General features: G+C 39.7%; 1 protein-coding gene across 4 annotated transcripts in view; it reads left to right on the top strand.

The window, feature by feature from the left end:
* The window catches only part of fmnl2b (formin-like 2b), a 37,268-nt gene continuing 11,133 nt past the window's right edge, over window positions 1-26,135 (top strand). For 2 of the 4 annotated variants that reach the window (XM_053684296.1, XM_053684295.1), the window contains exons 1-19: window positions 1-267; window positions 2,094-2,193; window positions 10,915-10,998; window positions 14,182-14,262; window positions 15,354-15,430; window positions 17,245-17,328; window positions 17,431-17,580; window positions 17,712-17,820; window positions 17,929-18,005; window positions 19,264-19,357; window positions 19,532-19,606; window positions 19,690-19,800; window positions 20,302-20,451; window positions 21,259-21,360; window positions 21,521-21,878; window positions 22,113-22,298; window positions 23,449-23,573; window positions 24,778-24,980; window positions 25,286-25,520. In XM_053684296.1, coding sequence (XP_053540271.1) covers window positions 155-267; window positions 2,094-2,193; window positions 10,915-10,998; window positions 14,182-14,262; window positions 15,354-15,430; window positions 17,245-17,328; window positions 17,431-17,580; window positions 17,712-17,820; window positions 17,929-18,005; window positions 19,264-19,357; window positions 19,532-19,606; window positions 19,690-19,800; window positions 20,302-20,451; window positions 21,259-21,360; window positions 21,521-21,878; window positions 22,113-22,298; window positions 23,449-23,573; window positions 24,778-24,980; window positions 25,286-25,520 — 2,514 coding nt within the window. In that variant the 5' untranslated portion in view covers window positions 1-154. Of the gene's footprint in view, window positions 268-2,093; window positions 2,194-6,187; window positions 7,158-10,914; window positions 10,999-14,181; window positions 14,263-15,353; window positions 15,431-17,244; window positions 17,329-17,430; window positions 17,581-17,711; window positions 17,821-17,928; window positions 18,006-19,263; window positions 19,358-19,531; window positions 19,607-19,689; window positions 19,801-20,301; window positions 20,452-21,258; window positions 21,361-21,520; window positions 21,879-22,112; window positions 22,299-23,448; window positions 23,574-24,777; window positions 24,981-25,285; window positions 25,521-26,135 lie in introns of those variants that run through there. The other 2 variants (XM_017482545.3, XM_017482544.3) reach the window with 1 other exon arrangement.

The raw sequence follows: 26,135 nt of genomic DNA on the forward strand, positions 1-26,135 counted from the left end.
AGTCAGACCTACTATCACTGGAAAAATGCTATGCCACTCCAATTACCCCGACTCTGACTTCACTTTTTTACTCCTGTGTGATTTCATGCAGTGACTGAATCATATCTATCTCAGCTCTAAATCATTATTATAGTTTTATGTGTATATTGACCGAATGACATTATGTGGCCATTCATCATGCACCAATGGAAACAAAGCAGTATCCATCTGGAGCAGGGAAAAGGAAGAGAAGAACGGAAGAAGAAGAAAAATAAGCTCAAACTTGAGGTATGTTGATGTTGGTTAAACAATATTATTTTATTTGTTCTGATGTATCTGTGAAAGCTTGTTAGCTAGGGAAAGGGTAAACCAGTAATTGGGGTAAACTTAAAGAGCTTAATGAGCAAGACTTCCTAGCCATTATCAAAATCTCTTTCTCAAAGAGATCCTATTAACCAATATAACATTTGTCATATTTAGTTGGATGTTTGGAGAGATAGCACTAGTTAGCAGCAGGTAGTATTAGCTAGCTACATTGTTCAAAACCGTTTCAGTATGGCACATAGCTATCTAGGACATAAGCTAAGTTGATAAAAATTTATGCTAGTTAGTAGCTGGCTAGGTTAGCTGGTAATGGTAGTTTGTCATAGTTTATATGTTAGTTATTATGATAGCTAGATAGTTTGGCTATTCCTTCTTTAGGAAGATTGAGCTATCTGTAAAAAGACAAGTTAACTATGTTTATCTCTTTGGGTAATGTGATAATAGTAGAGATGCACCGATGTATCAGCCGATAAAGGCTATTTTTCCCGCTATGGGCCTTCGGCCGATAGTTTTAAGATATCCGATGTTCAGGGCCGATTATATCCTGTCAATCAAAAGAGGGCGGGAAAACACATTGATTTTGTGCTGTGCATAAAGATGTCTCTTGTGTGGGATGACGACAAAACTGCAGTTTGTAAGCTCTGTAATCTCTGCACTGATACAATTTTACACCGGACGTGAGCAGCAGTGAAGCGGGAGTTTCGGCGTCGAATCTAATTTTATTAATTGTCTTGCCGCGTTGCTCGAGCCGAATTAAAGCGCCAGTACACCGTTGAAAGATTTAAATGAAGATGAGTTGACAAAGTGTTACGCCACGGCCAGCAGATGGCACTGCGGCACGGCTTCTGTCTGGTCACGTGACTCTTGTTTTCGTTCGCTTCCCGCTTGGACATTAAATTAAGTTTGATCGTGTCTCTGATTTGCCCCAGGTGTCCATGTTTTGGTTTGAGTATGTTTGCTATTTAAACCCCTCATGTGACTGCGCACTTTGCGCAGTCTTATAGTTGGTATAGTTTGTACTAAACGTCTGATGCGGTTCCCGGTTATGGTTGATTACGATAGTGAATGCGTTAGTATGTTAAGCGGTCTGGTTTCAAGCCACGATACCAGTTTCTTGTTTTCCTGGTGAAGACCGCGTTTCCTGTGTGTGTTTGTCTACTGTTAATAAAGACTTTGACCTGCACCTGCATCCGCCTCCAGTCTACGTTACGTAACACAAAGTATATATTGCACAGAAAAATATATTTGTAAAGTAGCATATTTCATGTCCAGTTAATGTTAATATATAAAAAAGTTGATATTATATATGACCAGTGTGATGTTCAGTGATGAAGAAGAAATGCTTGTGTTTGTGGAGAGTGAACGTGAGAGTAACAGGAGGATTTTTAGAATTCAATGTTAATATGAATGAATACCATTCAATTAGTTAATCATCTTACTTTAATCTTCAGAATTGAGTTCATGTGTTAATGTTAATTAGAGGAATGTCTTTTCTGTTGATGAGACCAGTTACTGTCAAACAACTTGTTGAAATGGAGAGAATAAAGTTTTTATTTGCATTTCTTTCAGAATTAAATTAAAAGAAGGCATAAAAGGCAGAAGTATCGGTTTCGGTATCGGCCGATATCACTCTGAATAATCGGTTATCGTATCGGCTGAGAAATTTAGTATCAGTGCATCTCTAGATAATAGACAACAGCCAAGTCAGGAGGTTCAGCAGGTTTTACATTCAGAAACCATGAATTTGCTTAAAAGTGATGTCTCTAATGTGACGTTCTTTTGTGCTCTAGGTTTGTTTCAGAATGGGATATGCTGAAATGTGTAAGCGCTAGTGTAAGAGCTGCAGAGACAAGCCATCTAAGGATATTCCTGGGGCCTCATTTATATACAGTATGTATATTGAAAATGTGTCTGGAATGTGTGTATGGAACGTCCCACCCTAAAACTGGAAATCGGGTGTATATTTATGGAAGATTTGACCGATGTTTAGAGTCATATACAACATTTTAGAAACACCTGGAGTTAGTGACACCTTGTGGACATGTAGGGAATTATAGCTAAATGCACATATCACCAATCTCACATATAACACTTCATATCAAATTATACAACGCAATAATCACTGCAGATAGGCATCCTGATCATGAGAAAATAATCATGAGATTATTTGTGTAGACTGTTTTGCCTGTTTCTTATTAATTAGACAGGTATATGTTGTCCTGCTATGGCATTACTCCCTGTCAGACCTTCTCCGGTGCCCATAGGATTACCATGTTTCCTTTAACCTTGCCAACATGCCTATCACAACCAAAACCATACAGGCCTCTCTAGTGACTAGCAAGCCTCACTGGCACCATTAATGCATGCTCAGTGCCACTGGTTCCATATGGTTTCCACGTTACACCTAATAGCACTCAGGCATGTTTGCCTAACACAACCAGAGCCACACCGTGACTAAGGCTGTGACAAGCCCCACTGGCACCATTAATATTAATAATATTATTATTCATATTTTATTAATACTTATTGCTTTAAATAACTTTTTTTCCATCTTACAGTCTGTCTCATCCCCAAACAAATTAATACTTTGTTATATTTCATTATATTCATTATGAGAAATTACATTACAAATTACAGAAATTACATTACAAATTACAATTATATTCATTGTGAGAAATTACAGGCTGCAAACAGCTGTGCAACATTTTCATACATTCGCAGATCTATAAGTAAGTTACAGAATGATATACTGTAAATAGTCTATAGAATGGTGTGTTGTCAATGGCACAACTGTGTTGGTACCATTGTTAGAAAACCAAAACCAACTGACAAGCAAGGCGAGAACGTGTTTTTAGAGAACACAAAGATTTCTTCCCCAATGATGATGACTGGCTAATGGGCCTATTTAGATTTCCAGGAGCCATTCTCATGGAACTACAGTATGTGACGATTTGGGATCAGGTTTAGAATAATGTTGTGAAACCAGATAATACTGGTCCACTTACAGGTCTTGACAATCCTTGGATTCCTGGCAACCAGATGCTTAAAGAGAGAATTACAGTGGATAAAAAAAGTCTACACTCACATGTTAAAATAGCAGATTTGATTGTGATGTAAAAAAAAACATTAAATCAAGATAAATCCTGTCAGATCGGTTTCCATTTTTATTGTGACATAGCAGCCAACAAAGTTCTAGTAAAAAAAAAAAAACTAATAGAAACATTTGGGAAGGAGGGATGGGATACTTACAATAACCTCATTGCATAAGTGTGCGCATTCCTTAACTAATACACTATTAAAGCACCTTTTACTTGTAATACAGCAGAGTCTAGCAGCTTATCAAAGCTTGACTTGGCTATTTTATTTCATTCTTCCACAACTTCATGGTAAGATAGCGGTTAAACTAGTTTCAACTTTCACTGGATTTCAACACGTGTGTGTATGTGTGTGTGTGTGTGTGTGTGTGTGTGTGTGTGTGTCTTTCTCATCCAAACATATTAACCTTTAAAAAATGCAATATCCCTGCAGGTGATTATGGCTATGCCCTCAGGCGAATGCTCCTTACTCCATTCCCTAACCCACAAAGCATAGAGGAAAGACACTACTCTAGCAAGTTCAGAAGCAGAGCACACCTTTGGCCTGCTTTTAGGGCAATGGCATTGTCTGGATGTGTGTGATGAGAGTGTTACAAATGTATGGCAGTTTGTAAGGGTATGTGCTATGCTGCACAGCAGAATGGGCTCCCTCTCCTCATCTCCCCTAACCAATACCCTGATTACTGTGGCCCAAAGCATCTCTACCTACCGGACACGCATACAGTGAGGAAGTCATGTGCCAACTGTGAATAACTGAGACCAGTGCAGTGGTATATTACGCAAGTCCTTTTAATGTCATTTGATATTTCTAACATGATATCTTTCATTCATTTCATTTGTCAAGTTTTTAGTATTGTGTCTTGTAACGCAGCATCCTCTGTTAAGGGCCCATGGTCTAATCTCTTCTAGGGCGTCACAGACCGTTCGGCCAGCCTTGCTCCATGTTGTCTACAACAAGCAGAATGCAGGTTACTGTGCTGTTTAAAGGGAACTTGTTTACCATTTATGGTCATTTTGGGGCATATCTTTATGCAAATAAGCGTGGCCGTGCAGGACCACAGCAGTTTAGTGTGCTTATGTGTTAATAGTTTTTTACAAAAGCAAGTAGTGCTGAGTGTGTTGAAAGGATGTTCAGTATGAGTGTGAAGCTTACAGCTCTTAGATAAAAGGCTACAGTATGTAGGTGAGATTATTCACTGAAGCAAGGCTGAGATTCTGGTAACACTTTACAATAACAGTACAATGAATAATCATGCTCTACATGAATTAATACTTACTTAAATCATTACTTATCATTAGTTAATATTTCAGTAAGTATTCATTCAGTGCATAATTAGTGCGTTAATATTCACGTATTGTTATTGTAAAGATTGTGATTATCAGCTGTAGACTATTCATGTAGGACTTTTGAGAGCAATTCTGATTCCAGCTTAAATGAATTGCTGTGCTTCCCGAATCCTGGTTGAGAACCACGTGGGATTATGATTTGTGCCAAAAGTATTGAAGGTAACATTTTAAAATATATACAATGAGAAGGGGGGGCGGGGCATTCTCTAACTATAAACTGTGAACTCAGTGGCAAAAATGTCACATGGTCTTCGAATAAACAACATTCTTGGGTAACACATTTTTTAAAGCTTCGTTTTTCACTAATCACGGTTCATGAATTTTCATTTACGCTTTCAAGATTTTCATTTACGCTCAGCCGTCATTCTGGTACAAATTTCACCTGTGGGCAGGGCTTAACAACAATATTCCCTCATTGGCTAGTGAGATTTGGATTGACAGCTCAAATGTCCAACTGAGGAGGAGGAGGAGGATAATGTCACTAGCTGCGTTTACATGGACAACCATAATCCACTATAAACCCGATTAAGACGATACTGTAATTAAGAAACTAGCATGTAAACAGCTATTTTTACTTACCTTAATCTAATTAAGGTCATACTCGAATTAAGCACTAATCGAATTAAGACGTGTGGAGTATTCCTGTTTTAGTCACATTATGGACGTGTATTACAGACATGTAAACACCTTAATCACACTATGAACGTCGTGTGAGAGTTTTCACCGCATTGTGCGACAGGACACGATCACACGGCAGTTTTACGTCGAACAAGAGAACATGACTGTGTCCCAAACCGCGTACTTGCCTACTATAGGCCTGTAGTGGGGAAAAATACATGTATCTCGGCTACTATATAGACGGTAAGTACGCGGTTTGGGACGCAGCCCACGGCTTCAAGCAGTCGTCTATTAGCACGTACAGCATGACAAATAATTAACTGCACTTAAAGCGTTCGTTAAAAAAAAAAAATTAATAAAAACACCCAAAACTGTATACGGTACCACAATGAAGACGAACTGTATGTCGATACGTGAAATTCTGGAGGGACGTCGGACGGCGTGGCGCGGTGACGTAATGAAGTGTGCCGTTAATCTAATTATGTTCTATAACATGTAAAACGGGTACATGACAGGAGTATTCTAAAAGCGACTCATGTAAACACCTTAATCACATTATTATCTTACTCAGAGTAAGGTCAATAACTAGATTACTGCGGTCCATGTAAACGTAGTCAATGATGATGACGCCGACGCTCCATGCCGCTCCTGAGAGCTCTTCCAAAAAAAAAATGTTGTTGTTTTTTTTTTTTATTAAAATAGTGGTATGACTACCCAAACGTCAAATATTAATTACGGACTAAAATAGTGACTAAGTACATAAGTAATTCCCAGTACAAAGTATAAACACTATAATTATACAGAGAACCATCCAGAACGAAGTTGTTTCAACTTCCTCAAATCTCACTAGCCAATGAGAGTGAATTGTTGTTAAGCCCCGCCCACACACGAATGTAAATTTACGAAGCGGAAGATGAAATCTCTGGCTACGTTCATAAACCAAGATGCGGCTGAGTTCACTGTTTTCAGTTGCAGAGTGTTTTTCTTCTTTCTCATTGTATATTTGCTTCGTTTCCTGAAAATTTACGTTTGGTTTTTTTTTGCCACAAATCTAACCCCATAGGACCATGTCTGTAAACTACACGCCCCAGAATGCAACGGAAGAAAACATTGCCGCACCCCGCCCCCGCCTCCACCCCCTCGACTCTCGTCACGCCTCAGCGGGATTTCTCATGCTGAAAGGGTTCATTGTGTCGGGGGTTGAATTTGCTCGGACTTCGTGTGTTATCGCCAGAGCGCAGGATTAACAGGACAGTAAATTACATGGAGGCAGAGCCATGCGCACAGACGAGTGTTTAACCGAGAACGAGACATTAACGGCGCTAGATGCGGCGAACGACGTCCCGCTGAGACGCTGTCTGTGTCTATAAGCGATGCTTTCCGTGCGAGAAGATGCGCTGCGAGGCCGAGCGGTGGATCAAGAATTAGAATTTAAAAAAAAGCAGCACGGATTAACAATGTAGCGATGCAGCGCGTCTGATCCACATCGATGGAAACGTGTAGTGACGTATGAGGGGGGAAAAAATCTGGATCTTCGCATCTTCCTCGAGTATTGTATTGTTCTTCATCAGGATACATTTTAATTGAAGAGAGAGAGAGAGAAAAAAACAGTTCAACAGTTCTTTTCGTGAGCCATCCTTATTCTCCTCATCATCATCATCATCATCAAACAAAAACATGGGCAACGCAGAGAGCGTGGACGCGCAGCTCACAGACTTCAGGGCGAGAAACAAGCCGCCCAAACTGCCCATGCCTGACCCCGCCGAGCTCGAGGAGAGGTTCTCCATCGCGTTGGTAATGTCTGCCTGTCCCATCCTGCAATCTGTGTAAAAAACAAACCAGTAAAAGAAATATCTCATAGTAATGGTAGAGTGGGATTTCTAGACGGCACTCCCCCCGCACCCCCTCCCTTCTTGGCCAGATCGCTCGTGAAAGCAGCAGCACGCGCACGCACACGCGCGCGCGCGTCTATTGTGTAGAGGTTGGCTGGATTGGTGATGTTTGCGGCTGCACAATAGCTACACGCGATCGTCGACTTCTAATGGCTGTTTTTTTGACGTCTGCTCGGACGTGTGCGTGCTCTCTCAGTTCCATGCGAATGGAGAACCCCATGCGGAATCCAATCACCAGTCACCTGTGCCCGTCCATGCCAGTTGTTCTGTTGATTGGAGTTTTTGATTAATTAGATATTCACCATTTGAGAAAGTACAGGAAAGGCACATGCTATGTGTACACAGCGTGTCAACTGAAAAGTAATCATTGATGTGCACTTCGGCTGCTGCATTATTACTACATGTTACAATGTTGCATAAATAGTATTTAACCACTCCAGTTTAAATAACTTTTTTTTTTTTTAAAGTTGTATAATGATTTTTAACAATTGACAACACACCCTGCATCACCAAAGACTCATAACGCATCCAATCCAAAAACCGTATAATACTACACTCACCTTTATAAAAATGTATTTGTTATTTATTCATCGTAGAAATACTATGTCACAATAATTTCGCAGAGGACGTGTGCACAAACTGCAAAACAGCTATAATGGTATTTCAAAACATGGCAACACGACTTATAATACTGCATTTGAAAAGCAATGCTGTACTGAATAATGTTTTTTTTTAAAGCAAACGGTCGGAATGAACTCCAATCAGGCATTGTCTACGGCAAACAAAGGGAAAGTGTAAGTGCAGAGAGTGTGTCTGCTAGTGCAAACCAACCATTTCTGTTTGAAGGTATGTTGCAACGATTTAAAACCGTACACTACTGTGTATAACTTGGCGTCACTGGCAACACACTTAAAACACCACCAATGTATAATACATCATAACTGGCAACATGTTCGTAAAACACAATCCGCACCCAAAATCCGCAAAACACCGCACGAAGCAGTAATCGGTAGCAAATTTATAACGTTGTTCTTAATTAATAACATTAATCTATAACGTAACGTATAATAATTTAAGCTGCGGCCATAAAACCACAATCCGAAATTGCTTCCTTTTTTGTTTTTGTTTTTACTTTATTTCAAGTTTATAGAGTGGTATAGGGTATGCCTATATCTAAAAAAAAAAAAAATATTAATATGTCTAAAATAATATGAATGTAATAAACTGGATCATTAAATAGTAATCCTATACATACATCAAAACTGCTTTTCACGTTGTGCTTGGCGGAACAGGGTTTTAATTCATGTTGGCGATGCTCTTCTGAGCGATCCTAAGACATCCAGTTTATATAACGAAATACATCGCCGCGTCTTTTTGACAAGTCTTGGGGTGTCCTCGTAGACGTTACGGGACTGATGGCTCTGATCCGATTAGCATGAAGAATTTCTCTCCGACAGGCGCCGTATGATGTGTATTCATAGCACGGAAGATTGAATGAAACCTCACAGGAACTCTACTCAGACTTACAATCCATAAATCCTTGCGTGTTTTTTGGAGGGTGTAGAGCAAGAGACGTACAAAATGGACGGAATGCAAATCACCATCTCGGTTCCACTACTTTGCATCACAAATTATACCCGACTAAGCCCGACTGCACCAGTCTAAGGTTCCTTGAACCCTGTTTTAAATAAGAAGCACAGTTGTTCTGGTTTCCCCAATTAGCCATTTAATCATCTGCGCGCCTGCCTCCTGTTCCCGAGAGAGTCGGAATACATCTGTGCTTACATCCAGAACTCCCTGTGCCGCCCCCGTACTCAGTATAATGCTTGTAAAGTCTATGGAGAACACTGTAGGTGGATGATAGCACATCGTATTATGTCGGCCATGTGTCACGGTAAAATAATATGACTCCTACACAACAGCTGACTTTCTAACACCATGTGCTGTTGCTTTATCACTTCTTAGTCATTGTAGTTTAATGCGTTAAGTAAAGAACAAAACTTGACGGTTATAACAGATACTATAACCAAATCAGTGTTTGTTAATTTCCAATGACAACTTGTCCTAAAGTGTTTTATTCATCTTATACCACAGCTATTTGCTGTTACGCTATAAGACTTACGTCTTGAAGACTTTCCTGTCTCAGACAGCTTAAAGTTCAGGATTTCATAGTGGGTTTTGTGTGTGATTGTTGCAGCTAAAAATGCTTGCTTTTGCTGCGGGTTTTGTTGTTGTTTTTTTAATTTGCATATTTTTTTAATGGGGAAACTGGTTGAATTGGCAAAATTGCAGTTGCTTAAAATTGTTTTGCACGGTCTTTCACGGTGATGTTTGTTGGTAAATAAGACCTTTTAGCCATGTTCGTGTTTGACGCACATGAATCGAAGAGGGCTTTGGCTGAACGTGCGTCGTGATGACACGCGTCTTGGCCAAAGTTCCTCCGAAAATGATCGCGTTTGCTTGATTTTGTACCGATTTCCGCGATCACAAAATCCTGGCAGGACTGAAAGCTGTTACCGAAATACTGACACTGGAGACTCCTTCCAAAGATTTTCCTCACAGAAATCTTCACCATATCAACAATTACAAACATTTTATTTATTTATTTATTTATTTTTTGTAATGTTCAGCAGTTACTGCAAATGCATTGAGTGACTTACAAGTCATTACAAGTTCAATGTTTTGCCAAGGAAATACATGCAAACGTGTACACAACGTGTCCAGGTAAATCCAGAGATCTGTTAGACTGGTAGTTTTACTTTCTATAATGACTCGCACACCCCAGGACAATTTACAAACGCTATTATCAACACGTGCAACACAGTGCTCAGTAAGAACGTATGCTAGATTCAAATTCATGTCAAAAGAAACAAACCAGTGTGTTGCTTTATAATGATAATGAAAGCAAAGGTTTTTAAGTGGGTTAGGGTCGGGTTAAGTTTAGAGTGGTGTTTTGACCCGAGGGCGTAAAAAATCCTTCAAATTACAAAAAAAAAAATGAATACACAGTGTATATTCATGCAAGCACTGGCGCGGTGAAGCTTTCACTGAGGAGACATTTATTTGTATCTTTGGAAGGAATCTCCACCGTCAGCGCTTTGTAACAGCCCGAGGTAAAGCTGTTCGTGTAGGTTTTTTGTTGTGGGGAAAGTCTTCAGGGATTTGGAGTTTCTTGGTGACATGACAAGCTGCGTTTTTGTTTTTGTCTTTTTAACAAAAGAAAGAGGGGGGAAAAACACGCCGATGAAGGAACGATTGATTATAGCTGCTGTAATGTAAGTGACGATAGGAACTAACTCGTTTCTATACTATAAATGGATAAAATGTATGTTTTTAAATAAGTACTAGGAGTAAGACACTTTGAGATGTGCTGTTATTGGAAAACAATCAATTTTCAAATGCTACCAGTAACTCCACTTCACGGCGGGCTGCATCATGCACCCCCATCACTGATTACTGTAGCACTTCCTAATATGTTTTGTCCCTTACATATGGCCCTGCCATATGTTTGAGATTACCAGGTGCTTAGTCTCAATTATTCCAAATCTGGACAATCCATCTGGACAAACTCAATAAGTAGGTGTGAGCCACAATGTCTAGTCAAAGCATGACTAAAATGGGCGTGCGGATTGATGGATGACGGCGTCTGTGTCTTGCAGAACTCCATGAACCTTCCGCCAGACAAGGTGAGGCTTCTGCGGCAGTACGATAACGAGAAGAAGTGGGAACTCATCTGCGATCAGGTGAGTGACTTGACTGATGCCCAAAGCCTGCTGAAAATCGCCGCAAACGCACTAATTTCCTGTCCATCAGACTTGCGGGAAATAGTTGCTCGAGATATGCTCTCGAAATTTAAGAAGGAAGAGCCAGATAACTCTGCAGTAGGTGTGGGACACAATAATTTCCTAATCACTAAAGCACTAAAACGTACTTAAAAGCTGTTCTCATGGGGCAGAATTTGAACTGAAATGAAGCCTTGACAGCATTTCATTAGGGGCTCTGTGTAGATGATTTCTTCTAGCATATTATGTGCGTGACATTTGTTTACATGCTGCCATTCACCACCTTGCCATCCTAGAAACATGGAACAGTATTGATGGCATTATGGCAGAAATAATATTGTACATGATTAATATTGTGATACATCATTTAACCAATTATTATCTACTGACCTACTGTGGGGAATGGGATATTTTACTGCATTTGTCCTCTTAAAGTACACGAGTTGAAGCTCGGAGAAGTGAGCTGAGTGTCTGGAGTCGCTATCTTGAGATATAATAATTGCCTAATTTTCTATCATGGATTATGGTGTTTTCATGATATTATATTTAAAATATATTGATGCACTTCTTCTTACTTTTATTATTATTATTATTAGTAGTAGTAGTAGTATTAATATGGTGTATCAGCAAACGGCTTAATAAATTGTTACAATTGTGACATTATGAAATTGTAGCAGTTGATTAATTGATGTACAAACAATTGCAATTAACAATCGAGTTCTCTAAAGAATAAAGAATGTGCTACTGCGAAAACTATGCGCGTGAGTAATGTACGATAGCCAAGCATTGTACATATCTCCAATGAGTTTTAGTTAGACGTCAGGTAATCAATACTGTTACACAATAAAATATAGTTATGAATAGGTAACAGGTCAAAGCGCTTAACTAAGACACATTTTAAAAATATGTCCGCATAGAGATTTGATTGTAGTGATGAACCAGAGAAGGTGAATAAGCGTGTTGTTTGCTGATATGTTTCTGCTTGAGCAGCTACATGGAGAATATTTATATGGAAACGTTACTGTAAAATCTAATGGTTAATAGCGATTGAAGCAAATAGTCATGATTGACTCGTGTAAGAGTTTTAAACGGCATCGCTGAAATATGGAAGCTGAGAGAAGCGTGATGGTTAATCTGGGTATGTTTGATGGATTAAATTTTCTGTCGTATACACAAAACCGTCCAAATAGAGAAGCATGCGATTCTAAGCCTAGGAACTATAATGTTTATATGCTGTGCTTTTAGAAGTGAGTCTTTGTTTCTACTTCTCTCCAGATTCCCACACTTCCCCACACTGATTGTAACTTGCACTAGGAAATAATACACACCCACCGCATTTGCATACGCATGTGATGTTGCCATGGTTACACTCGTGAGCCGACGAGAGCATGGTTGACTTCTTTTTTTTTTTTTTTTCTTTCTTTCTTTCTTGTGGATGTGTTTGCTGAGGTGACTGAGCGAACGAGGTATTAATAATGCATGATCATATTTCTCTCATGAGACATGCGGGATGATGCTGGAAGGAGGGAAATAAAATTGGAGTGCTTGAAAAATTGGATATTGCTTGAGTAATGTACCACAGGGTTTAAAAATCTAGGACCAACATCAAAAACTAATAAAGATTTAACGCAGACGATACCTACTGCTGATGAATGCCTTTAGAACATGTACAAATCCATGTTTCGGGTGAAATTCAAATCTTCCTAAATATCCAGTATTTCTCAGTAGCTTTATTTTATTTATAGCTATTTGTTTCGTTTGTATGGTAACACATGCATGCTACTTAATTGCTTTCATCTCCCGAAGCAGGGGTATTCAACTAACGTTTGCGGAGATCCAGCTACATAAAGGGCCTGCTGGAGACTAATGAAAAGAAACGTTTAATGACTTGTGCTAAATAATCACTTTTGATTATCACCCCTGACACAGATGAGATCTGTTGTGAACTGATACACAGACACTTCTCTGTCCAGTCTCCTTTGAGCATTCCGTTTTTCTCATCAACCTTTTAACAAGCCTTGGAGTCACATCGCTAATTAGACTAGAGAAGGTGAATGAAATAAAAACGGTTCTCTTTCTTGATGAACTGACTTCAGCTGGAAGATTTACATTAGTGCATGTTGAATCGACCAGGGTTGAGCAAGATGCCTAAAATATCATATCACAACTTTTAAAAGACATTTCTATGACATATGATGGCAATCTATGTATCTGTCTATCTCTCTCTCTCTCTCTCTCTCTCTCTCTCTATATATATATATATATATATATAGGGGAGGGAGGTGGGTACAACTACATATACATAAAACTACGTATGCTTAATTTTCTATTTATTATTTATATATGTTTGCTTTATATTTATATTTGCTCTATTTATTATTTATATATGTTAGCTTTTTTATTATTTATATATTATTTATATATGTTTGTTTCTCAGCCACTGTATCCATGGTTTTTATTTTTCAGATCGACATATTTTCTCAAAAATATTCCCATAGGTTCCTGAATTTTCTGACCCCTTATGTATCCATACATTTTACACTTCCTCTTCCGGTCCGTTTGTAACGATTAAAAAAAAAGAAATGAGTGAATTAAAAAAAAAAAAAGGATTATGACTGAATTTTATCTTGCTATCGGTATCAGACTATATTGTCGTATTTCCCAGCCATACGTTGTGCTACAGCAGCAACAATGGCTCATGTTTACTACTAGTATTTTTTCCTCTGTTCAGTTCACCGAAATACTTTTCTCGGATCTGCATATGGCCCGCAGTCCACCAGATAATGTCCCCTGTCCTAAAGTCTCCTAACGATGATAACTATGTTGATCGAACTAGTATGGTTCCATTTAGAATATCTATTCAATAAAATATCTTTTAAAAAATGATAATTATATTATAACATTCTTTTAAACATTAATTTTAAATTAAGAATGATATTAATATATATATATATATATATTGAATAAGATAATCGAATATATGTGTTTGTAATAAATGGTTTGCTAATAAACAGTTGTTGGTAACAGCACAAGGTTATACATGGGGGTCGATAATTTAATTGTGGTTGAGCTTTGAGTTTAATGCATCTGAAAGTTTTCTACTGTAGTAAGTGTAATTCGGAACTGTCTGCTTGTATGTAACAGGAACGATTCCAGGTGAAGAATCCTCCGCACACATATATCCAGAAGCTAAGAGGATTTCTGGACCCTGCTGTCACAAGAAAGGTAGGTGTAAAGCCTGTTTTACACCAGAAGCAGAAACAGATTATGATTATGTTAATCGTTGTTGCCTTTTATACCAGCCATGTACAGCAAGCTATACTTATGCATTCACACACACACACACACACACCGTCATGTTACAGTCGATACGTCAATAATTTTCACAAGGAAGGTTCCTGATATTCAGACACAAATTATGCAGCTTATAAAATAGCACCTGATCCAGCACATTGTATTATTTCGCCTTTTATCTATGCTTCTCCTGTAAAGAAAATGTGCAGATGGTTTGAAGGATAAGCTGACCGAGCTCTCATCAGCTTTAAGTTAATTCATTGTTTCATCCATAAAAAAGAAATTCAGTACTTGAAATGAATTCATTAATAGTGTTATATGTATGTATTTAATATCCGTTCAGCCTTCAAGTGGCATTCCATAGGTTTTTTTTTTTCTCTTTTCTGTATTTACAGCCCACGACGTTCAGTGGCCCTGGACGTAACACTGTTCTCTGCATGACATGATATCGTACAAGAGAAATGGGCTTAAGCCCAAGAATCGCATGAACCCGAGACACACCATTTTTTTAAAAGCCGAATTAATTCACTCGTTGTGAAAATAAGCACAAAAATAAATGCACCTACGCAGAATTGCTGTGGCTTGTTGTGCCTTAATGCTGTGCTTATGTCAGTTTCATATTTCCAGCTGAGGAAACCCAGGAACACTGAATTTATCATCAGTATAGTGAGAAGTGCAAAGCGACTATGAATGTGGCGTTATTTTCTATGATGACTAATGTTGTGACCTTTTAACTCTGAAACATCTTTTATCATGTCTGCAAGAGAGTTATATTATATCTGGTGTTTTTATGTCGCCGGTTTTTTGCTGTGAGTGTGTGTGTGTGTGTGTGTGTATAACATGCATGCTCTGCTTGCTGCAGAGCTCCTGCATTATTCAGTTCATTTAGCATGTGTAAGTAATGGGAGTGAGGCCGCTCACTTGCTCTCCCTGTTTAAAAAATCTCGGCGAAGATGTGTGTGTTCGTGTGGCGCCCGATATCGTTTGCTTCAATTTGCTGAAATAATGCGCCTTTCCTGCAGAAATTCAGGAGGAGAGTTCAGGAATCCACCCAGGTGCTCCGTGAGCTGGAAATTTCACTCCGAACCAATCATATCGGGTGAGTCACTGGTTGTCGGACAATCTGACTTATGGTTTCTGTTATAAAGCAGGGGATCGATTTAAAGATTGTAAAGGATCACTCTGGTTTAATTATAAAGTTCTATAACACCATTAAGCAGAGGTTTACAAAGAATTACTCAGAATGCATAAGGAATACACCGCTTATTATGTGCATGCTCTTCTGGAAAATAATCAACCACACAGTGGAGGGATGCAGCAGAGTTACTGTTACAAAGTGTTTTATTCCTCTTATCCTGCAGCATTTTGACAGCAATAACCATTTTATATTTATTCAAGAATGACATGTAGTACATTTTAGTTTGCTGCTTATAGTTATGTTTAGTGTTTTAGAACATCTGTGAAACAAGTTACGCTACATGGCAAAACGTCACACCCTTATGTGGGTCTTCGCCAAACTGTTACCACAAATTTGGAAGCACACAATTGTTTAGAAAGTCCGTAGCATTACAATCACTCTTTATGGGAACTAGCAGGCCCAAACAAAAGGGGACTGAAAATAGAATGGGAAATGAGCATGATGGTCAGGTGTCCACAAACGCTCGGCCAGTGTATAGTGTTATATGTAGCAGCTGTAATCAGCTGTTCTTTTTATTTTCTCTTCAAAATAACGAAAAACCATAAAGTCCTCTATCCCATGTCAGGAAACGTAAAGTTACAGTGTTACAAAGCGCTGACACTGGAGACTCCTTCCAAGAACCGCTTCAACTCTGGGATGTTGGTGGGTTCCTTCCACAACATTTCTGTTGGATTAAGATCATGACTTGGGCATTCCAAAACGTTATTCTTCTGTAATCATTCGACTTGTGTGATTACGATCGTTGTTTTTCTGCATGCCCCACTTTCTCTTAAGATTCAGTTCATGGACCGATGTCCTGACATTTTCCTTTGGAATTCGCTGGTATAATGAATAATTCTTTGTTTCATCAATGATGGCAAGTCATCCAGGTCAAGATTCAGCATAACAGGCCCAATCCATGGTACTACCACCACCATGTTTCGCTATAAGGTTCTTATGCTGAAATGCAGTGCTTTCCTTTCTCCAAACATAATTTAAAACAAACATTCTATTTTTGTCTCATCTATCCGCAAAATATTTTTACAATGGTCTTCTGGCTTGTCTGGCTTTAGCAAACTGCACACGGGCAGCGGTGTTCTTTTTGGAGAGCAGTGGCTTTCTCCCCGCCATGCACACCACTCTTGTTCAGTGTTCTCCTGATGGTGAATGGCTTGAATTTCCTCCATTTGTACACAGTCTGTGGATTGGTGGAGTCCAAACTCTTTAGAGATGGTTTTGTAACCTTTTCCAGCCTGATGAGCTTCAACAACTCAACAACATGATACACTTCCACAAACATGTGTTGTGAAGATCAGACTCTGATAGATCCCTGTCCTTTACTCACACCTGATTGTCATCCCAATGCTTCAAATCACCTGACTCTAATTTCACCTTCAAAGTAAACTGGTTCACATACTTTTGCCACTCACAGATATGTAATTTTGGATCATTTTCCTCAGTAAATAAGTGATCGAGTATAATATTCTTGTCTCGTTTGTTTAATTGGGATCTCTTGGTCTACTTGTAGGACTTGTGTGAAAATATGATGATGTCTTGGGTCATATTTATTCAGATGTATCGAAAAGAAGGGGTTCACAAACTTTCAAGCACCACTGTATTTGTCCACTTCTTTCCTGTTTCATGTATCTTTTGTTAGGTCTACTTTAAATGTAAAGTGGTTAAGTTCTGGTAGAAATAATGGCGGTTTTGAGATTATGTTCTTCCTGTGTGCTCAGGTGGGTGAGAGAGTTTCTGAATGAAGAGAACCAAGGCTTGGATGTGCTGGTGGAATACCTATCCTTCGCACAATATGCCGTTACGTGAGTAATTTTTTTTCTGTCCTTTTTCTTGTATCACACTCTTCATCTATTAGCTTGAGTGGATTCCTGGGTATTTTTTACATCACTGGTTCTCTTCTTCAGCTTTGATGGTGATGCAGCAGAGAGCGCTAGTGGAGAGGCATCTGTGGAGACTCCATGGAGCAGATCTATAGAAGATCTACATGGCGACACCAATCTGCCCTCACCAGTCAGCAGCAGCAGTATTCAACGCTCCACGCGGCACTCCTTAAGGTAAACCAGACAGAAAAACATGGGCACATGGTTACTTTTGTATAGCTAGTAATTCTCCACAGAACGTTAGATAGTTCTTTTCATTCATGTTCGTATTTTGGTTAGACACTTAATCAAACATTGCTTTTCAGGTCCAACACTCTTCCCAGCCGTAGGACTCTCAAAAATTCACGTTTGGTTTGTAAGAAGGATGACGTGCACGTCTGTGTCATGTGTCTCAGAGCCATTATGAACTACCAGGTATGTAGGTTAGAAAGAACGTATTCTGTAAGGATTAGGTCAACTTTTGGTGACCAAACAACCAGTTGTGAAATCGAATCCTTTCCCTTACATTTTCTTTGTACGTAGTACGGCTTCAACATGGTTATGTCACATCCGCATGCAGTAAACGAAATTGCTCTGAGCCTCAACAACAAAAATCCCAGGTAAGCCACATTCACACAATAGGCTTAACAGAATGAATTTAAATTTTTTCGAAAGGTTCAAGAGCAAATAAACGTTTCGTAAATAGTCGCTTAACATAAGTTGAAACATGTTTCCTAAACGTTTGTGGCGGTAGTGGACGGTCAGATATGGGAATGTATTGGATGTGACTGACGTGTGGTGTGAATTAGGCTTTGCTCATTCATTCTTTCACCTTTTAGTATCCTCGTCAGGGTCGATGTGGTTTAAATGACTCAATTCACAATGTTGGATCTACTCGGGAGATAGATTCGGAAATAGAACCAACCCAGTTCATTGGAAAATATTGCAGCCTGTTACAAACAAAAAAATAATAAATATAGGTGCAGGCAAGAATAGTCAAACTTTCTATGGGTGTGAGCAGGCAGGATTGGTCAAATGTTCTGCTAGAGAGATTGGGATTGTTGTATCAGGCATGAATGGTCAAACTTTATGCTGGAGCAATAAGAATTGGTCCAACTTTCTGATGTATCAGGCACAATTGGTCGAGCTTTCTGCTACAGTGTTTGGGGTTGGTCAAACTTTCTGTGGGAGTGTTTGGGATTGATCAAACTTCCTGCTGTAGCAGGGTGAGATTGGTCAAACTTTCTGTGGGAGTGTTTGGGATTGATCAAACTTCCTGCTGTAGCAGGGTGAGATTGGTCAAACTTTCTGTGGGAGTGTTTGGGATTGATCAAACTTCCTGCTATAGCAGAGTGAGATTGGTCAGACTTTATGCCGGAGTGGGTGGTACTGGTCAAACTTTTCGCTAGAGCAGGTGGAATTGGTCAAACTTTCTGCAGTAGCAGGATGTGACTGGTCAAAATTTGTGTGTGAGTGGATGGCATTGATCAGTCCATCTCAGTTGATCAAAGTGTTCACTTATGGCCTCTTGTCTTAATGAAGTCAAAGCTCTGAGTATCTGAATATCGTAAACATGCTGATTTAATCAGAGTGATGACTGCTTGTACCCTGATTTATCTCACTAAGCCATTAAGATGAAATACTCCTGATCAGCTTGCTGCACAAAACTATTATCACTGGGTCCCATTATGGGTGGGGCAGCAACCATCTGAGCTTAAACTAATAAGGTCATCTGATTTTTAGGACTGTTGCTAGACTTGATTGGTTGGGTTCTGTGATGATGTACATGCTGTAGTTTCTTCTCGAGCATGGTTCATGATACGTGATAAGAGACCGGAGCTAATTATTTCTAGTTTGCATGTGTCATGTACTGGCTAGGACCAAAGCTTTGGTTCTGGAGCTGCTGGCTGCTGTGTGTCTCGTGAGAGGAGGGCATGAGATCATCCTGGCTGCCTTCGACCATTTCAAAGAGGTACTTGAGCTGCTGACTTTAGTCACCTCAGTTCACTTGCTTTTTAACTCCACTTATTAATGTAGTGATGTTTTATTTTTTTTTTATTTATTTTTTTTTTGTATGATCCTTTGTGTTCAAGATTAGCAGCTAATGGTGTTTTTGTTTGATCTGAGCTCGTTTTTGGTCTTCTAGGTCTGTTCAGAGTCCCAGCGGTTTGAGAAGCTAATGGAGGATTTTAAAAACGAAGACAACAATATTGATTTCATGGTGGGTTACTGTAAGAACACTCTCGTCCTAATGTCTTTCTGTGTGCATTTGCGCCACTGATGATTCGCGCCACTGCTCCGTAGGTGGCGTGCATGCAGTTCATCAACATCGTGGTGCACTCGGTAGAAGACATGAATTTCCGAGTGCACCTTCAGTACGACTTCACCAAGCTCGCGCTGGATGATTATCTTGAAGTAAGACACTTTTAGTCATTCTAAATAGAAATGAATTTTTTTTTTCATCTAAGAACACACATTATATTAGGGCTACATGTATTGACTGAAAAGATAATCAGCGTTACCTGTGATTTAAACCTGCCAGTTATTTCCGAATCAAAGATTTACTACAGGTATTAAGACAATTAAGGAACAATTTTTTGCACCTATACACACAGAAAACGTATTTTCATTTTATATAGTGCATAAATAAGCATGGGTATTAATTACATTCATTGAGCGCTGCATATAAGCACAATTTAGGCAATCAGCTAAGAACCACTCGATTAATAGGCATGTGACCACCTTGTCTGGTGAATTTCTGTCTGGCTAAAAAAGTATACACATAATGAAAGATATTCAGAGCATAACGCTCCAGAGTCAATAAAAACAACTTTTAACTGGAAAAAAAATATGCGCAGCCTTAACACGAACACATCCACACACTCGTACTCATTTCACTTTTCTGTGTGCGCGTAGAGACTGAAGCACACAGAGAGTGACAAGCTGCAGGTGCAGATCCAGGCGTACCTGGATAACCTGTTCGACGTGGGCACGCTCTTGGAGGATGCCGAGACCAAAAACGCAGCGCTGGAACGCGTGGAGGAGCTGGAGGAGAGTCTGTCACACGTACGGAGAATGATCTAATGTTCACCCCTATTTTAAGGCAACATATACAGTATGTGCAGCAAAATACGATATACAACACGTACATGCATTAGACCACATAAATATAACTGGTAACAGGCTGCATGATTCTACAGTCTGGTGTAGAAAGAAATCAGCCCAAGCCTTGCATCTACATATCACTGTGTGTATTTATATTTCTGTCGATCGTGAGTGGTGCTGTTTCACACGGTTCCACAAAGGTCTAATATATTTATTTCACTTATATATTTTAACATTTATTAACAGCAAGTATTGGGATGCCAAAACGAAACTTTATATCGATGTCTGTTTATCTTTGAAAGACAAGGAGACTTTTACCAGTCGACTCTTCGATACCGTGCAATCCACAAATACGTGAAATCTGTGTGAGACGGCGAAAGTGTATGAGTGTGCTACAGCAATAAATAATAAGTAGAAGAGATTTGACCTACTGCAATGCATTTGATTGTCAGTGTAAGTCTTGGAACATTGTATATAAAAAGTACAGTCTTTTGCACATTAGCAAGTCTGTAAACTGTGACAATCAAATGCGTTGCTTTAATAGACACTACACTAATTGCGTGCGTGAGTGCAATATGAGTTGTCTAATTAGGAAACGACATTAAATGGACAGATTTGTACAATGTTATAATATTAATGCATTTTTTTTTTTTAATCTGTAGTTGAAATCTCAGTTCTCTTCCTCTGTACAGGACAGCTTCGAGAATAGTGTTAGAACTGTTCTGAAATCAACTCTGTTATCGATGTCCGTTGTTTCTCTGTTGCTAGATGACGGACAAGCTGCTGGACACGGAGAATGAGGCCATGTCTAAGATCGTGGAGCTGGAAAAGCAGCTGATGCAGAAGAACAAGGAGCTGGACTCCCTACGGGTGAGGGCTAAACGACATTCTCGTAAGCCGCTGCAGACTTGAGTGTTAAACACAGAACTTGAGTGTTCAGCCAAGCATTAAAGCTTCTTCGTTCTCTTGTAGGATGAGCAAAATTCGGAGAGTAAGTCGAACGTGTGGGGGTTTTTTGTTTGTGATGCAGGCTGTGTACAGGGACGCCAGCTCGCAGGTACACTCACTCCGGCGTATGGTGCGCGAGAAGGACGAAGCCATCCAGAAGCAGTCCAGGCTGGAGAAGAAGATTCATGAGCTTGAGCGGCGTGGTAGTCTGCAGATCCAGGTGAGAGGAGAGGGAGATGGTGAGGGAGAAACGTCCCCTCTGCCCTCTCCTCCTCAGCCCATGCCTCTCTCACCATGCCCTGATGCCTTGGTCCAGGCTGGCGCAGGTGCCAGCAGCTCATATGCTTCTACTTCACAAACTGGAACCCTGAGGAAGATTGCCACTCCTCCTCCACCCCCACCACCGCCTCCTCCACCACCACCCATGCCTGACTCCTCCTGTGAGTAAAACATATCAGCCAAACGAACTAGAATGCTTTTTGACACTTTAAGTAAAACGATATATACTGTACAGTGTATTTCATTTATTTTAACAGAACACTAACAAATATTATTGCATCACTGAAAATGTCTTTAATGGTCCTAACAATTTTACCTTATTTTTTTTATTAGATATTTGTAACATTTAATATTTTTTGGTTTTGTGAATAATTTATTCTTCCTCTGTCATGCAGTGCCAAACGGACCATCAGCTGTTACTGCCCCTCCTCCTCCTCCACCACCACCGCCCCCTCCTCCACCCCCTCCCCTTGGGCGAGCCATGGAGATGTCCACCCAACTACCCCCGCCTCCTCCCCCTGTAGCCCCTCCCCTCCCTGGCTGTGGCACGCCCACTGTAATATTTAACTCTGGCCTAACGGGTATGTAATGTCGGTGTATATATCTGTATGCATATGTGACGTCTACGTATCTGTGTGTTCGAGTCTGAAAATGGCCAAGCTATTTATTTCTGCTTCTGCTGAATGAATGAATCGAATCCTTAGCAAATTTATTTCCTTTACTTTTCACTGCCAGTTTCTGTTTTTGCTTGCTTGAATTATCTGTTTGTTTTACTCTCTAAACTTTTCTGCTTTTATTTACTTTTCTTTTTCTTCCTGCCCTCAAAGATGGACCAATCAAGCTCTTCTGTAGGTTTCCTCTGTTTTGGTGATCTCTGCTGTGTTTATTTCTTGTGGCCATAAATTATACATTGGCATGATCTGATATATCTATATATATATATATTAGAGATGCATCGATACAAAATTTCTCAGCCGATACCGATGGTTTATTCAGAGTGATATCGGCCGATACAGATAGTTCTGCCTTTTATGCCTTCTTTTAAATTAATAATAATTAATTCCACAATTCTGAAGGAAATGCAAATAACAACTTTATTCTCTCCATTTTCAAACAGAAAACACATGACTCTAATTAACATGAACACATGAACTCAATTCTGCAGATTAAAGTAAGATTATTAACTTATTGAATGGTATTCATTCATATTAACGTTGACTGTATTCTAAAAATCCTCCTGTTACTCTCACGTTCACTCTCCACAAGCATTTCAACTTCATCACTGACATCACACTGGTCATATATAATATCAACTCTTGTATATATTAACATTAACTGGATATGAAAAATACTATTCTACAAATATATTTTTCTGAGCAACACGGCAACAACAAAAAAATTAGACTCGAAGGCGAAAAAAATTTGGCAGCACAGAGATTACAAACTGCCGTTTTGTCGTCATTCCACCCAAGAGACATCATCTTTACACACAGCACGAAATCGATGCGTTTTCCCGCCCTCTTTTGATTGACAGGGTATAATCGGCCCCGATCATCGGATGTTTCTAAACTATCGGCCGAGGGCCCATACCGGGGAAAGATAGCCTTTATCGACCGATACCGATTATTGTCTGATACATCGGTGCATCTCTAATATATACACACACATATATATATTAAACATGAATTAAAACTGTCTGGTGGTCACATCTGCATCTTTTCCCTATTCCAGCGGTGAAGATTAAAAAGCCAATCAAAACCAAGTTCCGGATGCCGGTCTTTAACTGGGTGGCTCTGAAACCTAATCAGATCAATGGGACAGTCTTTAACGAGATTGACGATGAAAGGATTCTGGAGGTAATGAGTCATCTGAAAAGTCTCTCACAACCATACCAACATGCACAGATGTGCTTAAATCTTCTTATTATTACATGTCAGGTCATGACTTGGCCATGTAAACCTAAATTAGCATGATACTACAGGGGTGGACAAATGATTCAATAGCTAGCACTGGATAAGGTTGGCCAGAAACCTTTTAATGACTAGGTTGAGAAAATGGTAGATTTTCTCACAAAGCAGATCACACAATTATATGAATTCCTATGTAGAGAACAACTCAACCATAGTCACGAGCGTCTGAGGGAACACATTGTGTTTGCATCCGTAACCTTCAGCAAGTTAGCAGTGTTTGGCTATGAACTGTGAGGGTTTTCTTCAAATTTCGCCAGGAATGTTAACGGGCCTCATTTAGTAAAGGTGTGTGTGTAAATGTTTCCGTAGAGCTACCAAAAAAAAACAAAAAAAAAACACGATGACTAAACGGTGAAAGAGTGCATCCTAAGTGAGAAATCTGCTAAATCTTACATTTTCATTGAGTTCTTGTGTGCAGTGGAAATAAATAAGCGATTTAATCCCGACGGCATAACCTGTTGTGCAGTAACTCCTCGCCGATTATAAGATTTGAAGTGTATCAATCAAGAGTCCAATTAGACTCCTTTTGTAAATTTATGCAGGATAATTCAGGAACTGAACTAACTAGATTTCTTGTGTAAATGCTCCTGCAAATAATTTATGAATAAATTCTAGCATTTCTCATAATGCTTACCCTTGTGATGACCGTATGTTGTGCTGGTATATGGTGGCTTTACACTGTACTCTATTTTGCTCAGTTTTGTCAGTGTTTCCACATAACCGTGTTTTCCTGATTCTGAAAAGATCTCATGTCACCTGTGAACACTATTTATACTGTCTAGTAAATGCCGATATGTGTAATGCAGCAGGAGGTGGGATTCAGAGCTAGAAGTATAGCAGTAACAGTACGTTAAGTTTAAACATACTGTCGCTACGTGCTCAATAAAAAACCTTGGTTTTTGCGAAAGTCAGTGAGCCGGGTTTGTTTTTTTCCTCAGGTTGTTGAACAAAAGCAATGATGGTTGTTCCACCGGGCATGTGTTAATTAAAAAATAGTAAATAAAAAAAATTTTAAAAAACGGAATAGCCCAGTCATAAAGAATTGTATTATATGGGATATATCATGCTTCCATTTGTCTGTAATTGGCAGGACCTGAATGTGGATGAGTTTGAGGAGATGTTTAAGACTAAAGCCCAGGGTCCTTCAGTGGATATGACCATGAGCAAGCAGAAGGCTCCACAGAAGGGTCCCAGTAAAGTGTCACTACTGGAGGCCAACAGAGCCAAGAACCTGGCCATCACTCTACGCAAAGCAGGAAAGAGCCCTGAGGAGATCTGCAAAGCAATTCAGTCGTGCGTATACAGCTTTGCACTGCAGTACACTTCTCCCTAGGGTATTGACTACAGTTTAAATATTTCAAAGATGTAAAATGATAGTAAGGTCATTACGGTCATTATTATGCGGAACAAGAATGATCTACCAAAATAGCCTGAAGTGTAATATATCTCAAGATGGTAAGTATTTGGATTTCTTTCGGTGATCACAGTTTTGCAGATCAGCAATCATTACCGATGCAAAATCTTTACATTCTCGTAACATTTTCGCTGGGCTGATTCGGTTTGGTCGGAATAACCCCTTCCCGTTCGTTGTCTCTCAGGTTCGACCTGCGCACCGTGCCTGTGGACTTTGCAGAGTGTCTGATGCGCTTTATGCCCACCGAAGCAGAGGTGAAGACGCTGCGGCAGTACGAGAGGGAGCGACGGCCCTTGGCGGAACTGACGGACGAAGATCGGTTCATGATGACGTTCAGCAAGATCGAACGGCTGCCTCAGAGGATGACGATCATGGCCTTCATGGGCAACTTTAGCGACAGTCTGCAGATGCTCACACCGGTGAGAAGAATTGGCGTGATAGAGGCAGAGATAGAGTGTGGTAATTATGTTATGCATAGATGGAGTGGACAGAAGAAGGGATGCAGGGTGGGGCAGAGGATGTAGAAACAGGAAACAATGATTAAAATGAACATGGATATTACAGTATTCTTCTTGTGAGTTTCCTCCAGGTTCTCCAGTTTCTTCACACCTCCCACAAACATGGATTGGCTACTCTAAATTGCCCCTAGGTATGAGTGTGTGTGTGTGTGTGTGTGTCTGGTGCCCTGAGATGAACTAGCATCCCATCCAGGGTGAGTTCACCCACCTCAAGTGTTCCTGGGATAGGCTCCGGATCCACCGCAACTCTGAGCAATAAAAAGCGGTTACTGAGGATGAATGAATGGGTAATAATGGTAAATGGAGTTAGATGGAAGGTGGAGGGATGCATTGAGAAGATGTTAGATTAGAAAAAAAGCATTGGGTAGAAATGAATGAAACCGTTAGTGGCTTGGGAAATGCACATCATTCAGACAGTACATTGGAATTCATAGAAACAATCAGTAAACACCCAAGGGTACATTGTAACTTGATGAAGAAATGTATGGAGGATGTGCTAGAGGACAGGATATAGGG

This window comes from Ictalurus punctatus, chromosome 12 (genome assembly GCF_001660625.3).
Source record: "Ictalurus punctatus breed USDA103 chromosome 12, Coco_2.0, whole genome shotgun sequence".
Taxonomy (NCBI): Eukaryota; Metazoa; Chordata; class Actinopteri; order Siluriformes; family Ictaluridae; genus Ictalurus; species Ictalurus punctatus.